Source organism: Crocodylus siamensis, chromosome 7 (genome assembly GCF_052110815.1).
Source record: "Crocodylus siamensis isolate JL-2025a chromosome 7, ASM5211081v1, whole genome shotgun sequence".
NCBI lineage: Eukaryota > Metazoa > Chordata > Crocodylia > Crocodylidae > Crocodylus > Crocodylus siamensis.
In genome coordinates, this window is record NC_143401.1 from 84745134 (window position 1) to 84764023 (window position 18890).

The window sequence follows — 18890 nt, forward strand, 5'->3', positions numbered from 1 at the left end:
ACATGAGCAGGAGGTGAAACAAAGACATATATATACACCATGGGAAGAAGCTGTCATTACGATGCTGTCAGTGGCTGGATTAAGAGAAGTCATACATCTCCAGGGATGCTACCACCAAGAAAAACAGGAACCATGGCAAGTAAACTGCCAAAATGGGCAGCTGGACATCACAGGCTGCCTCATCTTTATACCCTATTGCCTTACAATAAAACTGCTAGTCCTGACATTTAACCTTCAGGATATGGTGATTCTGGAAAGGACCACTTAACGTGGTAGATCATTTGGGGGTATTTTCAATTGCCTGCCATTACAGGCCATAATAACCCATTGCTATGGTTAAACATGCAACAGGCTATGAACACGTGCTTCTCTACAGAGTTCAGTACTTAGTACCAGGAACAGGCCCAGCTGATATTAACAGAAGACAAAATGACTACTCAAGAAAGTAAAATTATTCGTGTGTATAAGTGATTATCAGCTTGGACCTTGATATGCATGGAAGAAAGTCACTGGCTTTGTGAAGCTCTGTGGAAATAATTATGGTTTATACTTGTCACTGTGTTAACACTACAGGATAATTCAGACGTATGAGAGCTAGCTAGGGTAATTCAGATGTAAACTAGCTAGCTAGGGTACCACTCGCAGTCTGGCTGTGGCAACATTAAACTCAGCAAAATTCCCCTGAGAAGCTGAGTAAGTACTTGGTCAATTCATCTGCCCATGCTGCTGGGACCTGGCCACTACTGAAACCCAAACTTAAAGCTACATCAAATAGGTCTACACTACACTGCAGCTGCTGTGCAATGTCTACAGTATAGACACACCAACACGTAAGCCCCCTAAATTCTGCAGTGCCTTCCATCCATAGATCTCCATGTTTTTTAAAAATATAATAATAAATAAAATGCAGGCACAACGAAAAATTCAGAGAAGCCCGGTATGTGCAAATGTCACCCTTCTGATGGCCACAATCATATTTGGGAGTGTGAACTTGTATTAGTTAGCTTTTACAAAAAGACAGCTTACAAATCTTGTGGTTTGACTGTTAGCCAACGTAGTCTGTTCATCCTGTCTACAATACATTTCTCACACAGAAGAGTATTTTTAACAACTAGTGAACTCACCCCTTCTGAAAATGAAAGTTCACAGTTAATTCTGCTGTAAGTGGGAAAGCAGCGACTTGAAATAGGTTAACTGCTCAAGATTTTTCTTTCTTCAAGTAAGCATTACAAGTGTTAAAGAAGAGTTAGTGTTAATGGTGTTGATCCTTTTCATTGTGTAACCTAAGTGTAAAGGTTTAAACAAGAGAAAACTTCAGACTTGTCCTAGTTACTGTATGTAATCCATGGTAAGACTCCTCTTTACTGAAGGAGTTAAAGTTTTGTAATAAACTGAGCATGCTACAAGCTGGATTTCATGACGCCCAATCTGCTATAATGCAACAAATCAGTGTAGCATAACAAACAGCAGACGCATTCTGTGGCACAGCCTCCCCATAAACTTCAATCTTTTGGAAAAAAACCTTGATTTATTATATAGCTTTTGGACAGTTGTGAAAGAAAATTTGCCAGAGATCAGAATAATCAACTCTTTCACCCAAGCACTTTTTTATGAAAGAATAAAGCACAGAATGGGTCTGAGCAAAATAAATAAAAATTCCACACTTTTAACCAACAGAACCTTTTGCGTCATTCAAAAATATTTGCAGACATCAACAATCTTTTATCATCTAAAAAGCACTCTAGCTTTCAGAGAGGGGGCTTTTTTCTTAATGTTTCTGTTAATTGTGGCCTTTTCACTGTCCTGTCTGTGCCACTAACTGATCTTGTGTTTGTCAAAGCAGTATGTTGCTAATTCCCTATACCCCACCCCAAAAACATCTCTGTTTTGCTAATCTGTTATCTGCGAGTTGTAAAAATGGCAGTACATAAAATTCACAAACGGCATCTGTAATAGGATTAATTGTAATAAATGCTTCCATCTATTGAAAGGGATACTTGGTACTCTTGGAAAACTAGCTATTTAAATGCAGAAAAGCTAGTTGCTTTTCCCTAGTTTGAACCCAGGGAAAAGAGCTGCAAACAGAAACATACATTAGCCATTCATAATAACTATACTAGCCTCATTCAGAGCAAGTAAAGGCATTACTGTTGCATCCTCTCAACAGCCCTGCTGTTCCACTTGCCCGTGTAATTAGCACACAATGCAGGCAGACTTTCCTGGCAAAAGGTGTTGTGTACTTTGAACAAAATGAAAGAGGAAAGATTATTTAAAAAAAAAAAATAAAGTGTTGGTGGGTGAACAGCTTCTTAGCTAAGCAGCACTTGCAGAAAGATGTTTCCAACATTTGCTTATTTATCAACAGAGTTACTCCCCAGTGTTTTGATTTGTGTATCTGTGCAGAAAGGGGGGGGCGGGAAGAGGGTTTTATTAAGCGAGTCTTTCAGTGAGACACCAGATGATGGATAGTCAAACACAGAGGCTCCTGTAAACAGAGGGAACCAAAAGGTATGAACTGACTCAGAATTGTGTCAACAGAGGTTGCAGACCCTGGGTTTATTTCAGCCTTCCTGTTTTTCGCAGATTTCTTTTCGTGCCGTACTTTTTTAGACACAGCTTCTTTTCAAGGCACTCCGGCGGGGTGCAGAAAGACGCAAGATTTCACAGGGTAAATGTGGGCACTGAGACGCGCATACACAGGGTAGCCACAATAATAGTGGCAGAAGGTCACTTGCAATCAGTGGCTCATGTCTGCACAAATTAAGCAGCGTGCTTTTGCACGGGAGCCCTTTGCCATCAGAACCTAAGAAGCATGAACACAAATCCCACGCTCACAAATGCTTTATATGGTAGAACAGACTGTAGGCTGTTGAAGAGTATCCAAACCAATAAAGGGAAAACATGCATATACTGTATGTATGTATACATGCGTATGTACATATGTGCGTATATACAAATAAATAAATAAATTAAAAGGCTATCCCCCCAGCCTCATCCCTCCTCGCACCCATACGATTTAGGTATTTATTCACCATCTCAAGACTCTGAACCTACAACCCTTCACACATTTAGGCCTATTAATGTTAATGAGGATTTTCACCTTTGGTAACAGGCTGCCCCAGAGAATGCTACAACTTTTACAAAAATGCATTTGAAAGATGTGATAGCAAATACAAATAACGCCCCCTCTTCCCCCAACCCCTGCATGGGATCTTCATTCTCAGGAACTTAATTGAAGAAGCAGCTTCGCATCCTGCAATGGCCTTATGTACTTGGGTTGAGATGAAACTTTGTGCAGGCTCATTAAAGTTGGGTGATACACAACACAAGATGAATGAGGGCTGTAGACCTTAGACTTCCAGATTTCCATCTGTACCAAAAATGCCTCAATGGCTATAATTTTTAACAAACAAATGATGTTTGCAGTGGAGCTAGATCTGCCACCTGCCACCCAAGGGATTTTTTTTTTCTTTGTGCACATTTTGTTTCTGGGCTATTAATGAAAAGATGCAAAATAAGTATCTAGGAAAGGACTGCCACAAAAAAAAGTGTCATAAACAACATGCATAAAGTATTATTTCAGAAAAAAATCCCAACCTTGGGGCAGACTGAATTTTTAACCATCTTCTTTCATGGTTTATTGTGCATTTCTACACAGCAGGAGTCTTATTAGATGCATTTTCCCCTTTAGGAGCCAAGGTTAATGGAACAGCAGAGATAATTTCTTGTGTAAATGATAATATATTAAGCTGACTTGCTTGCAGCAGGTTCAGGATCCTTAGATACGGTTCCAAGGTTGGCATGAACATAGCGTAGGTAAGTGCCCGTGAACTGAAAGGCTCTACTTTCTCTTTTCTTTCTTTCTCCCCCACTTCCCTTTTCTTGCACATTTGTACATTTTTAGCTACCATTAGCTATATAACAGAAAGTGAAGGAAAGGAAAATTCACTGGAAGAGACCATGAATGAGTGTTTCAAAATATTTCATGTATTTTCTCTGCATATTTGGAGTATAAATCATGCAATAACACCAGCAGACTCATGATTACCACCAAATTATGGCACTTGCTATCTCCATCATGACAATTTCTTGCCTTTCATTCATTTTCTGCCACTGTCTGGATTTGAAGTCAGAGGGGAAAAGGAACTTAGCTAAGTTAACCCCTTAGGGCAAGAACAGTAGCCCTGATTTCATGCAGCAATTTGGGAGGATTTATACCTGCTAACTTTGTTCAGTAACGTAGTAGTTAAGAAAATGAGGCAACTTGACAGACATGAGTACAGCAGCTTAAATGCTACAGAAACAGCCATTGGAAACTCCATTTCCAAGCCTTCAATATTTGTTACACATCAATAAAACACAGTATTTTAAACAAGAAAGTTTATGAGGCATCCATAAAAATGGGCAAAGACAAGGGGCTACTCCTGACCCAGTTGGCTTGGCTGTAAGGAGTGCATGTGCGTATCACTCCAGAATAAAATTAATATGAATGTCCAACCTCACTAAAAGCATCTCTGGTTTTATTTTTTCTCTTTGACAACAAACATGCAATGGAGGGTGAAGCAGGAAAGACTTTTTTTTTCCTACCACGGAGCCCTTTTTCCACCATTGAGCACCATGTTGGCCCCAGTATGGCCCAGACTGATCAACCATGCCAACATGACCATATTTAATGGAGACTTCTTAGATGAGTCCGTGTTAATACCTGCTTTTTTTCCTACGGTGCTTTTGAAAGAGAAAAGGACTCTTACCTATTGTTCTTCGGAGATCTTCACACTGGCTAATGTGAGGGAACTTCAAGATTTCCTTCCACTTTTTGCTCTTGCCTTTGCGCTTTCCTCCACCCCCTGCAGAAAAAGGAGAAGAGATGTCAGGCTTCTATCCTTTTTCAGGGTCATAGCTGATCCAGACCTGGGCACCCTTCACTTATGCTGTGATCAGTCCAGTAACAGTCCCTATAAACAAATTTTAAAATATCACAGTCCTTGTAGAGCACAAAAACTCGGCGGCACAGCAAAGCTGGTGTTTCACTGACACTTGACAGTGGTATTCACTGAGATAAGTCACAAAGGCAATGTTTCAACCGAGATCTGAATTACTGAAGTCTGGAGGTTCAGGTTTGAGGATTATATAAGACCAATATTTTCAAGTTCAGATACGAGGGTGCTGGACTGAGCAGTTCTCATAGCATTTAAACCCAAACAGCCCATCACTACGTGGAAAACAAAGCAACCTGCTTGTAAAGTTTCTACCTTTGAATTTCTCTAGTGGATTTGAATAACAATCTGACTCATCTGGAACACAAGGGGTGGCTGCAGAAATCAAAATTCAACACCCCTTGTCCACACTTCAAATCAAAGTACTTATACAAGACATACACTTGAAGTGGCAGTACCTTGGGAATTCCATACATGGATCACTGTTAAGAGCATGTATCATATTTCTTTTTTTAAAGAAAAGGAAAAAGGAAAAGTAATTTACTTCCATGGGCTAGAGGAGATCTCACACTTTCTATACAGTTTTTGGTCTTTCTTCCCTTAGCTTTCTTGGACTGGGTTGTGATCCTACTCCCGACTTAGGTTTTTTGGACTGGACTGTTCTCATTGCGAGATATTATGGATTGGTAGGGAGGGCATAATCCGAGGCCTATTATTGCTCCTAGGCACCACTTCAAGATGTTAATTCTAAGACAATAACTATCAATCTTTCATTAAAGGTTTTCTTTTTAGTAAATAACAATCACTTTTCTATACCGCTGTGCATGAAAACAGAGTTCCCAATGAGAGGAAGAGCCTGGACATGAGGGATGCCAGCAGTTATTAAAACCCACAGCTTTATCCTTTGAACTCTGCCACTAAAGTCCCCAGAGTCAGAGCACTAAAACCTCTGCTCTGAAAGACTGGGTGGGCTATTAAGGGCCCCAAAGGGTACACAGATAGAACTAGAGGCCTAGACAGAAGTTACATTTGTTGCACCATCAGTCCCTTGAAAGCACTCTACAACTGTGCCCTGACAAATAGGGCTGTGCGAAACTTTGGTCCCCAATTTGATTCGGTGGAGATTCGTCCTAATTCGGTGGCCAAATCTCCAAATCTGAATTAAATCAGGAGGACCTCAGAAAGATTCGGCGATTTGGACATAGACACAGCTTGAATTGTTTTTTCTACACACCTCTAGGGACCAGGCGGCTCATGAATGCTGCAATGCTGGGGTGCATGGAGTGTCCCACAGAAACTCAGGGGGCTCCCCAGTGTGCTCAGCAGCAGACCCAGAAGTGGACCAGAAGCACCTGCTGGCACCTGGGGTCCCCCCAGGACTGATCGCTGAGCCAGGGGGACATGGGGGGGCAGTGTGCTTGCTCCCCAGCAGACCCAGAAGTGGATCAGAAGTGCTTCCAGTTCACTTCCAGGTTTGCTCCCAAGCATGGGGGGGGGCAGCATGGCAGCATTCGTGAGTCGCGCCTAGTACCTTAAGGTATGTAGAAAAAACTTTTAAAGCTGTGTCTATGTCCATATCGCTGGTTCTCTGAATCAGCATCGACTCTTCAGATTCGGATTTGGCCAAAAATCGAATCAGGGACAGTGATCCGAATCAACGAATTGAATCATTGTCATTCAGGCCAAATCTGAATCCAAATCAAACAGGGCCCATTTCGCACACCTCTACTGACAAAGTACCTGGCTCCAGAGTGCTTCAAAAGTGCCCAATCATGTGACAAATTAACCCTCATTACATGAAGGTTCAAATGAAAGTGCTCAGAAGCACAGCAACTTTGTTAACTTTGTCTGATCAGGGCTGGGCTGCATCAGCAATGAAGTTGCTGTGCTGTTTGCACAGTGAGAGAGGTGAGAAGGGAGGGGAGGGAGCTTGGGCTGGGGTTTGCTCAGCCTGTGCTGGCAGGGGGACCAGAGTCCCCCTTGCCTCGGCAGGAAGCCTCCAATCCACCCATCCTCTGTCCAGAAAAGCCTGGGTAACCGCATGTGCAGACAACACCCGAGCTTGGGGGGGAGGGGGGGAGGAGGGGTGGTAGAGCTAGGGGACAGAAGATGAAGACATGCAACAGTGAATATCTATTGGTCAGTATAACTCATGACCCTTTCTGTGAAGCATCATGGGTTAGACTGGGGAACTGCATGTCTGTCAGCGCCCTAGTTCCCAGGATACAAGTGTAGGCAACTCCCAAACTCCTACCTCATAGCCCCTCCCCATACAAACAACGGTTACAGCAGTGCTCGGCAACCAGTGGATCTCATCGATTCATAGATTGTAAGACTGGAAGGGAGCTTGGAAGATGTCCAGCCTCCTGCACCAAGCAGGAAAGACAACTGAGGTCAGATGACCCCAGCAAGGTGCCTATCCAGTCTCCTCTTGAAGGTTTTCCAGGGTAGGCAATTGCACCACCTCTGGAGGGAGCTTATTCCACAGTCTGGACACTGTAGTTGTGAAGCGGTTTTTCCTAATGTTGAGCCTGACACAGTCTTCCAGGAGTTTATGACCGTTACTCCTAGTTTTCCCCAAGGGTGCCCTGGTGAATAGTTGTTCACCGAGCCCTTGATGGTAGCATCTTACCACTACATGAGAAGCATACAAGCCCCCTTTCAGCCTTCCCTTTTTCAGGCCAAAGAGTCCCAGATCCCTCGCTCTTTCCTCGCATGGCTTGCCCCACAAATCTCTGATCATACAAGTGGCCCTTCTCTGGACTCTCAAGCTTTACTATGCCCTTGTTAAAGTGCAGCACCCAGAACTAGACACAGGAGTCCACCTGCGATCTCACCAATGCTGAGTAAAGTAGAAGAATCACTTCTCTGGTTTTGCTGGAGATGCATCCATTGATGCATGCCAGGGTATTGTTAGCCCTGATGGCTACAGCGTCGGACTGCTGGTCCACATTCATACTCTGGTCAATTATTACCCCCAGGCCCCTTTCATTCACAGTGCTGGTCAGGTTGGCATTGCCAAGCCTGTAGGTGTGCAGGGGACTGTTTGTCCCCAGATAGAGCACTTCACATTTCTCAATGTTGAACTTCATCTGGTTCCAGTCCACCCAACTTGCAAGCCTGTCTAGGTCCACTAATACCTGCAGCCTATCTTCAAGCATGACCACACTTCCCCATAACTTGGTGTCATCCACAAACTTGGCCAGCGAGCTCTTCACCCCCACATCCAAATCACTGATGAAGATATTTAATAGCACTGGACCCCTGTGGGACACCACTCACCACTTCATGCCAAGACAACAGAGATCAATTCACACAAGCCCTGCAGTCAGTTTCCTACCCACCTGTCTCGCAGCTAAGCCCAGAGTCTTCCAATTCTCTTGTGAGGACATTGTGGGATACCAGATCTAAAGCTTTTTGGAAGTTGAGGTATATAATGTCAACCTCTGTCCTCTTATCCAGGTGGCGAGTCACCTGATCGTAAAAGGAGATGAGGTTGGTAAGATGAGATCTGCCTGCGACGAAGCCATGCTGGCTGTCATTTAGAACCTTACCTTCTGCAAGACTACTGCACACAGACTCCTTAGCTCATTTTTCCAGAATTTTCCCTGGGACAGAAGTTAGGCTAATTAGCCTATAGTTACTCAGGTCCTCCCTCCTCCCTTCTTGGGCACAACACTGGCCCTCTTCCAGTATTCGTGGACCTCCCAAGAGCACCATGAGATCCACTGGTAGATCTTGGAGCCTGCTGGAGTCGATCCGAGGCTGGGTGGGAGGTTCAGTGCCTGTGTGCATGCATGTGCATGCCCCAGCCCAGTAGGTTAGTCTGTGGGGAAGGGAAGGGGTGGGGGCTAGATTGAGGCCCCTGCAATGAGGGACAGTGCCACAGAGCAGGAGCAGAGCTAAGCTGAGTGGGGCCCTGGCTGGGTGGGACTTAGCTGCTGGGGGGATACATCCCCAAATTTTTTCTCCCTCTGCCTTGATCTGCCCCACCCTTCCCTCCCCACAGACTTACTTTCTGGGCGGGGAGTGGCACACAGTAAATCTTGGTTTGCTTTTAAATGCCAAAGGTGATCTACTTACAAAGGTTGGAGGCGACTGTGTTATAGCCTCCATTGCAAGCATCTCTAGCTTCTCCAAATGCCACCTCATGAGCATCTTTAATAATATCTAACCTACCTTTCTTCTCTCTTTATGCTTCCCTAATCTCATCATCCTTTCCCTTTCCCCACAATTTTTTCTAATCTCAACCTCTTCCACATCCCACCCACTCCCACAACCCCAGCTCATCTTACTGTTATTTCTTTCTCCATTGCCAGTTCGTTCCATTTCATTGCTGAGGAGTCATAAAAACAACAGAGCTTTACATCTTTATTAAGCATGCAACACTACAATTAAAATCCAAACATTGAAAGTTGCCTGGCTTTTTAAGTTTTGAACATGCTGTTCCTGGAATCCATCTGCTTCCATTAGAGAGTTAGCTTTCTTCCAGCCTTTAACAGCTCAGGTTTTGATATGTTAATTGTGATGTTTATTAATATGACCTTATTTTAATTGCATCAGGCCTCAGATGGTTCAAGGTGGGGACTTATAAATAAATAATATTACTGGAAAGAGCACTGTTGCACAAAGTACCTGCCTTTTATATGCTGCTGCTTGCTGTGAAGTCTCAAGCCTCACACTGTGCTCCATAGGAATAATATTCTCAATGTATAGCATTTTCTTTTGGCTGGGACCACTAGAGGCTACAGCGCCTATGAGATCAGCTCATCTTGGCACAGGGAAACATAGTAAATACAGCATATTAGGCTTCATTATCTCCTTGTGTATCGCTAGATGATCTCTAAGGTCTGGGGTGGCCTGGAATAGTTCACATTTCTCAATGTCGAACTTCATCTGGTTCCAGTCCACACACCTTGCAAGCCCCCCTAATATGAGGGCATATTTAATTATGTTTCTCTTGTATCAAAATCCTTAGGTATTTTCAATTCTAACTTTTCTTTCCATCTTCTTCACCTTTTTCCTTTCTCAGGATTATGCCTCAAAAGAGGGAACAATGAGGCCAACAGCAACAGAAAGAAATAAAGAAAGGATAAAAATTAAAAAAAACAAAACAAAAACATAAAAGGAAGTGTAGTGAGGAGGGTTTCATTTTCGTTGCGGGCCTTTAATGTGCCTGTTCCCATCAGGTAGCCTGTTCAACTACGTGAGGTCTGCGTGAGCAAAGTTCTGAATTTGAAACCCCAGCTGCCATCTCTGAGATTTCTCTACTCACTGCATTTAAGTCGCACACAAAACCTGATTCACTTGATTCTGTTTGAGATGCCAAGGCATGCTGAATGACTAATTCAGAGCCAAGTTAATTCTGTTGTGCAGCTAGTAGAGTCGCAATCACAGACTGAGAGCATGTTGGATACTACATGATTCGACAGGCTAAATAAGGGGCACATTGATTCAATAAACAGCACAATATTGCATGGAAAGCTTGGAACAGTTTGCAGAAATTGTGCTGTATATGGTGCATTCCTGACCATGTAAAGAGAACCTCTATACAATATACGGATGAAGAGGACCTTTTCCTGAACTCTGACTAGTTCTTTTTTTTTTCCGGTTCCTTGCTTTATGAGTAATGGTATTGTTACTTCTTTAATTAGATTTTATGCTCTTTGTTAATAGGATCTTGGGCCAAAACTATGCCACACAAAGCAGTGCTGTGTAGAAATACCTGGGGTAGCTCTGAATGAACTAGGGCCTGTGCTGGAAATGGTGTAGGTGCAGGACCCTTCTCAGCAAGATAAATTAGCCTGCAATGTTCTGATCTATTGTGGTTAAACTGCTCCTGCTACCCCAGCTCAGTCATTCAAAAGTTAGCTTGCGTGTCTACATGGCACTGCATGGCGCTATATAGACACAGCCAACATATTATTTGCCATGGGAGAAAAGAAACAGAGCTTTACTATCCATTAGCTATTCCATGGTAATTGCCAATGTGCAGTCTTTACTGAACAGTAAGTGGAAGCTCAGGGAACGTTGTCTATGCCACTATGATTTAGTTTTCATCTGCCGGGGATAAGGGCATGCACGTGGACATGGGCACCAGCAGTCAATATGCAGTAAAGCACTGCCATTTACTGTGTGGTAAATAGTGCATTTAATTACTATTCCCTTAATTACAACCATGTTCTCCTTTCTCTGCTTCCTTCCTCTCATTCTTTACAGGGTATTTTTGATCAGCTGAACAGGGAAAGACATTTTCTTCTTCCATCCCTCTATCCATATTGTCTGAGAGACTCTTCATTTGCTTTCTCTCTCTTACACATGGACTAGTCCTCACTGTCACAGTTCTGCAGGACCTTGCCCTAGTCTGCACTGCTGATCCAATGCCTATCTGCATTCCCAGTTACCTGCTTTGCTCCTCTCAGGCTTAGCTCTCGATCCTTGGCACTTTTCAGTTTGCATCTCCTATTATGCTGGCTCTGGTGCTCCCACTTCCTGCCCCTTTTTTCCCCCTCCTCTTCTGACCCCTTTGGTAAACCTCCTCTTCCAGAAAAAAGAAAAAAAAAAACTTGCTTCCTTCTCCACATTAACAATTTTAATTACACTCCCTTCCCTGAACTATTGTTCCCTGACTTGTCTTGTGTTTGATGGCCTTGTGTCCTGTGAATTATAAACTTTGAGACTTACTATATGAAGGTAAATCTCTGGGAATTTACTGCACTATATAAACATCTATTAGCAACTGGAAGGGTGGAAGGAGATGAGTGGTTTGGCTGTTTAACTAATGAAGTATTTATATCAGCTGAGGATCTGTCCCATGCAGTGCAAAGGCTCAGAGCAGGGGTCATCAAGCAGGGGTACATGTACCCCCAGGGGGTACTTGGGAAGCCCCTAGGGGGTATGTGCAGGCAGCACCGCCACCTCCCAGGAGCAGGGCCGTTGGGATGGGGGGGCTAAGGGTAAGGGTGCCCCTCTGCAGGCTGCACAGGTGCTGGCCAGATGCAGTGGGGGGAAGCACGCATGTGGCAGCATGCCACCCACCACCCCGTGCTGCCACCGCTCCACACCCGAGTGCATCCCCCACACTGTGTCCGGCACCAGAGGTACACTTATTAAAAAAGGTTGAAAACCCCTGGCTCTGTATTCAGAGTCATCCCTTCCACTGCCACACATTCAGCAACACATAACAGCGTCACTTGAAAGGGCAACTTCAAGACTGTGCTGGAAGACACCGACTATACTAGGGTGGGGCAGAAACATTAAAAAAAAAAATACATTTGATTTAAAAAACATATTGATATATTCAAATTGGATGATGCTCTTTCCGACATTACATTTCCATCCAGAATTGAGAAGGGCTCCCAGGTTGCCCGTTACAGCTGGGATCAATAAAGCCAGCAAGTTCTTTCTTCTTCTGCACCGTTCCACAAAAATAAGCAGCCTCTGCTGATGAATCACTGGCTCTTAGCCGAGCATAAAGTAGTGTTACTATTTTGCCTGTGACGTCTTTATGCTAAAGATTCTGATCAACTGCTTTAAATCGACCTGACCTTTCAGCTCTCAGCCTCTCCCATGAAGCCAGCGGTTCTTGCTGGCTCCAAATGTAATTCTAGGGGGTTTGAAGGATATAATGCATTGAGACAGCTGAGACAGGGTAAATTGTCTGGCAGAGCTAAAAGCTAAAAGGGGAGATTTCTCTGAATAGGTTGGTAATTGTGCAGGTTGCAGAAGTGAAGGCTTTTCACACAGTGCCTTGATTCCTGTCTTTACGCTGTCTGTTCTGGTCAGGAGCCTCTGCAATCTTCAAGGCAGCTTTTCTTCACAAAACCTGACAGAGGTGCCACGTTTTAGATGCTAGCTTTATCATGCGGACTTGGAGTGCCCGACTGAGTTGAAATCTCAGTTTGCTGATGGTAACACAAGATGAACTCCCAGTGACGGCGAAATCTCAGCACTGCATTTGCTTAACAACTCAGTTCTTACATACTGCAGATTAAAGCTCATTCTCCATTATGTCAACTAGTCCTACAGGGAACAAAAGCATTTTCTCTACACTGCACTTACTGAAAAGCGAAAGGCATGTGTAGCGTCTCTAGTGTCATGTACCCTGATCCTTTATGGCAAAGCTATCTCTGCGCTCCATACGTACTGTAAACAAAAAAACTCGTACACATGACATTTGGGATTGGGATCAGCCCTCAATCCCATCGAGCTACTTCTGTGGCTTCCATCAGTGTAGTACGTGAGCATTTACCCTTGCAACAATCCTAGGAGACAGGAAAATATTTTCATGTTACCCAGCCACACAGCTTAGCCCTTAGCCTCCGTCTCTTTCACTTTATGCACCTAAATGGCAGTTGCCCAGACACATAAGTGCTGTTTCTTGGCACTTGAGCACAGTTTGTGATTCTGTTTCATCCACAGATGAAATAGAAATTACCCTACCTTCCTGCATCTGTACCTACTGCAAACACCATGGAGAAAGAGATAGAAGACCCTCCCATGCTTTAGTTCAATAGCTTAATGGTTAGGGCACTCGCGCAGGCTGTGGCAGACACTAGCCCTACACCAGAGGTAGGTAACCCCGGCACGTGCACCAGAGCATGGCATGTGAAGGCACCCTGCCCAAAAACGCTGCCAATCCCTGTACTAGACCCTGCTCACCTAGGCTAAGTACAGACTGTCAAAAAGCTGGGGAGGCAACAAGCTAGTGTGGGGCTTCTCCCACTACGAGTGCTGGAGCTGCAGGCTCAGGGAGCAGAGCCACAAGGATAAGGCAGGCTCCCCTGCCTCACACCCTCATGTGGCACTGGCCAGAGCCGTGCCTGCACCAGGCACGAGCACCTTGACCTCCCTGCCTGCTGCTGCTGCCAGGCAGCGGGGGCTGCATGCCATAGGGGAGTATGCGGGGGTCCCTACACATCCCCCTCCCTTACACCCCACAGGCTGCCTAGCTGAGCTCCATGCTCCTACTGCTCTTCATGGGGGAGGCGGAGGGGGAAGAGTTCCCCTAGCATGGAACAGAGCCTCCCCCTGCCCTGGGGGGGAGACATGGGGGGAACAGTCCCCCTCTGGGGCCGGACAGCATTTCACAGACACTCCCCTCCCTACCCCGCGGCGATGGGGGAGAAGCAGGGGGGTCCCCCTCTGGGGCCAGACAGCTTCACAGAGGCCCCCCTCCCATCCCCATCGCGGGGGGGAGGAGGGAGAAGAGCCACCCAGCACCAAACAGGGCCCCCTCCTGGCCCCACGGCTGTGGTGGAGAGGGAGGAGGGGGAAAGAGTTCCCCTCTGAGGCTGGGCAGCCCTGTGTGCTGGTAATCCCAGCTGTCAGGGAGCTGCTCGGGCGGGCCTCCCAGAGCCTAGCCATGCCCCCGTCCTCCAGCTCAACTTCCCTGTGGAAGGGAGGGCTGCTCTAGGAGAGGTGATCTCCTCCTACTTGATATGGGGCTCTTTAGCCGGGAGAAGCGCAGGCTCAGGGGTGATCTGATGGCCACCTATAAAAGTTTATCAGGGGTGACCACCAGGATCTGGGGGAACGTCTGTTCAGCAGAGCGCCCCAAGGGATGACGAGGTCGAACGGTCACAAACTCCTGCAAGACCGTTTCAGGCTGGACATAAGGAAGAATTTCTTTACTGTCCGATCCCCCAAGGTCTGGAACAGTCTGCCAGCGGAGGTGGTTCAAGCACCTACACCGAACACCTTCAAGAGCAAATTGGATGCTTATCTTGCTGGGATCCTATGACCCCAGCTGACTTCCTGCCCTTTGGGCAGGGGGCTGGACTCGATGATCTTCCGAGGTCCCTTCCAGCCCTAATGTCAATGAAATCTATGAAAAATGTGCAGTTTTAACACAAGTAACGAAAAATCGTTATTAACAAAATTACTTGAAATATACAGAGCCAGGCACAACAATGTTACTCCCCGCTCTACTGGATCAGACTAGTGGCCCATCTAGTCCAGGTTTTTATTTCTAATACTGGCTGCTAGCCAGTGCTTCAGAAGAAGATATGAGGAAGCCTATGGAAAGCAATTATTACATAACCTACCCACAAATTCTCTCCTATTTCCATTAATGAGATACAACTAACTGAGTTACAGATACCCTTCTACAAAACTCTCTCTCACTGCTTTAAGCCATGCTATTATAATTCTGGATGCTTTTGCTGTTTATGTACATGTTCAATTCTTAAATGATTATCAGTAAAGTTTTGGGTTTCAATGAGATCACAGACAGAGTGCGTTCTGTGACCAAGAAATAGTTTTCATCAGCATCAAACAAGGTACATTTCATTTTTATTTACAGTAAAAGCTTGGTTATCCGGCATCTCCCAGGAATGGGGGATGCCAGTTAATCAAATATGCCGGGTAATCAAACATGCACTGTCTGGTGCACTCCCTGGCGTCAGTGTGCCGGGGGACAGGGAGGGGGGCCCCACGCAGGCTGCTTTGCCCCGGGCTATAGGCTGAAGTGACAAATAAAACCTTGGCTCACAGCTGCGAAACTGGAAGTCCCCCGGAAGTGGTTCTTCCAGTTTCACTTGTGCTGTGTCCCTTGTATCGTGGCGTGTTCCAGCCTAATAAAGTGCCGGCTAACGCAGCTTTTGCTGTAATAACTTTTGATTTAATTATGAGATAGGGAGAATGGAAAGTGCCAATCCACCTCCTGGTCAATATTCATTTTATTCCATTTGCCATTTACATACTCGTTCCTATTCTCCCCCTCCTTAAATTAAATAGGCCCAGTATGTTACGTCCCCATTCATTTGGAAATGAGTTGCCGCCTCTAATAACTTTTGTTGCCCAAACTCCACCTCCCTAAAACATTTTTTTTTAAAAATTTCATGCACACAGTCATTCTTTCCTTTCAACCCTTCCACCATCCTTGAATACAAGGCTTGTTTATCTCGTACAAAACATCAGAGGATCCCCATGGTTCATCTGTATTTCAAGAAGCATGTGAAATCACCAGAAATCTCTAAAAGAAACCTCTAATTTACAACTGTGCTCTCAAAAGAAAAGCAAAACCACAAAGTAAAGGCAGAGTTACAGTCACATTTTTAAAGTTAGTTAAGCACCTGGGGCACTGACATGCAGGGAGCCTGCTCCGATGCACTGGAAACCCAGCGCGTTGGAGCAGGCTCGGTTAATCAAGCCTGCTGGAGCATGTAAAATTGACACTCTCTGGCAGCCTCGCGTGCCACGTGCATCAGTGGTGCAGTGTGCCTCCACCCTGCAAAAATGGCGGCAGTGTGCTTTGCACTAAAACACATTCAAGACGCTTTAGTTCAAAGAGCACTGCTGCCATTTTCTCAGTGCAGAAGCGCTGTGCTGCGGATACATATGATGTACATTGCTAATTAAAAGCGCCCGGCACCGTGTAGGGAACACGTGGAAAAATGCCCCTACCTTCCACTGGGAAAATTCAAATTTGGTTTTTAAGGCCAAAACGAATAAGATAAGATAAAAAGCCCAGAAAATGCCTTTCAATGGAATCAAATTCTGCAGCTCCCATCGCACATCAATCTGTCATAGGCTTCTGTGCACCCTTTTTTTGCTGGCGCTCAGACCAGTCCAAGATTTTATTAATGTTTTTGTGAATGTCTTTCCTGTTGTCCTGGAACATCTACACACTGATCATCTGCCTGTTGCTACAGATGCAACCTGCCTGACAGCCTCAGCTTGGAAAGTTTCCTGTTGATGTTTGAGAGACAACAGCAGATGCATTTCATGTTCAGCCCTCCAGACTCGCAGAGGGGTGAATTTCATGGAGACTCCTAACTTTAGGCTAAGAGTACTGCAGGGTTTTGCTAGCTGTCTACAAACTACACCGTCTGCCAGAGGACCGAAGCAGAAGTTACAGTGAAGTCCTTCACAACCTCGTCCCTGAAAAAAGCAAGCATTTACTTGCTCACCCAAGAAAAATAATGACCCGAATCTAAAAAAGAAATAGTTTCACGGGAATACTTTTACAACTACTACACTCCTGATCAACTGTCACTTTGCTAGTCCTCTTGCCCACAAACTCTATGTCATGGCCCGACTCATTTATAGTAAATCCTGTCTGACACCACTCCAGAAGAAGCCTTACACCCACTCCAAGGCTTTACAGTGTGCTTAGCTTGGAGCGAAGGGACTTTTATGGAAATGAGAATCAGGCCCCACCTTCAACGCTGGTCAGGATCGGCCCAGCAACGGTTCAAAACCTGATCTGTGGAAACTTCAACCAGAGGAAGTCTGTCCGAATCACGTCCCGGCTGCTTTTAATCCATGTGACATCCAGCGCTCAAACTGATGCTTGAACTTTGGAGCCCATTCAGATGGTTTAGGTACATGCCCTATTTAAATGTATTAATGGGGAATTATTAGCTCTTGGAGTTTGCCGAGATGCAGTCGGGCTGCATTCTGCCAACATCTTTGGGATTTCGGTTGCCGCAGTTGGGCGGGTTGTTCTTTCACATTTTGTATATTTTCATATTTGAAATGTGCAGTGCTTGGATGCAGCTAACTCAGCACCATGTAGAGTCTCTAGGAGAGGCTCCTCCAGCGCAAACCAAAGTAAGCTAGAAGATATAAAATGCATTTAAGAAACATTTACAGTGCCTCAGAATAAATAACTAGATCTTACCAATCAGGCCAGTTACTCTCCAAAACACAATCCCATTTTTTGGGATCTATTTATTTTCTGATTTTACAAGAAACATAACATGCCAAGGCATCAGTTCAAATCTGGCTGATCACTAGCATTTTTCCCCACTGGCTCCAGTGGACTTCAGATCAGCACCTTATTACAAGACAAATCTAAACCTGAGACTAGTTAATTGTTCCACCTTTGCTGATGGCTCGATCAGATCAGGCTTTTGTTTCTTTCTGGCCTGTAAGAAATTCCAACGTTTAAAAAAACCCATTCAAAATAGGAAACAAAAATAAAAATATTTTCATTGAATAGAAAACCCCCAAATGTTTTATTCAGAAGCATTTAAACACTCAATTTTGACAGTGTTGGATCTAGTCACAGCCAACAAAAAAAATTAAACACTTCAGTTTTCTGATGCCAACCTATTATTAAATATAGCATTAAGAGACAGGATGCTCATTGAAACAAACAAGATAAGGCAAAATGAAACTTATTACCTCCTTGAAATGCAATGTTTCTACATTATCAAAAAAAAAAAAGATTAACACATTTTTGCTTCAACCTTTCTCCAAGAAAAATGTATCAACATCGACATATTCTGGTAAAGTGTTCTGATTTTTACAAAACCGAGTTTTCCAAGAGAAAACTGCTTCACTGAAGGTTTTCCAGCCATTCTCATTTTGATACGCAGTTGACCAGTATGGGCAAAACCTTGCACTGTTGGTCCCTTAGCAACATCTGTTTTGAGTGAATGGTTGGGGAGGAAGTGGGTGGGGAGAGAGCTGATGAATGACTCTGGTGTTAGTAATTCAGGGCATTTTCACTGGCATAAAAGAAGAAGAAAAAAATCACAGAAAAATTAAAGAAACCACCAAGTATTCTCCTCCTACTTAAACGTTTAATTGCATGTGCTCTCCTTCCTTCACTACCAGTTCCTTTAATCTGAACACTTTGCACAACTGAAACACCAAAGTGAACAGAAAGCACTTTCTTTCTGGAAAGAAAAAAATGCAAGCTCAGGTTTCACTAAGCTTGATAACGTCTTCCAAGGAGGGAACCACTTTTTACGGCATCTTTTTAAACATATGACCTGTCTTATAAATGTATTCCCTTGTTTTAGTAACAGGAGTTGCGGGCTATATTTTAAGAGCCTGATCCTGCAAATACTTAAACAATTGAGTGATTTCACTCACACCCACCAGAACCATTGGACTCAATGACACTCCTCACTTGAATAATAGTGTTTAAGTGTTTTCTGGTCTGGCCTTTCAGGACTTCCTGAAGGGCTCTGGTCCCAGTTAGGTACTGCAAGACAGGCC

The 18890-nt window shown here is 44.5% G+C and overlaps 1 protein-coding gene across 3 annotated transcripts in view; it reads right to left on the minus strand.

Annotated features, from left to right (window-relative positions):
* GRK5 (G protein-coupled receptor kinase 5) overlaps positions 1–18890 on the minus strand; it is a 251945-nt gene that overhangs the window by 148953 nt on the left and 84102 nt on the right. For all 3 annotated transcript variants that reach the window (XM_090056906.1, XM_090056909.1, XM_090056907.1), the window contains exon 2: positions 4752–4847. In XM_090056906.1, coding sequence (XP_089913032.1) covers positions 4752–4847 — 96 coding nt within the window. The remainder of the gene's footprint in view (positions 1–4751; positions 4848–18890) is intronic.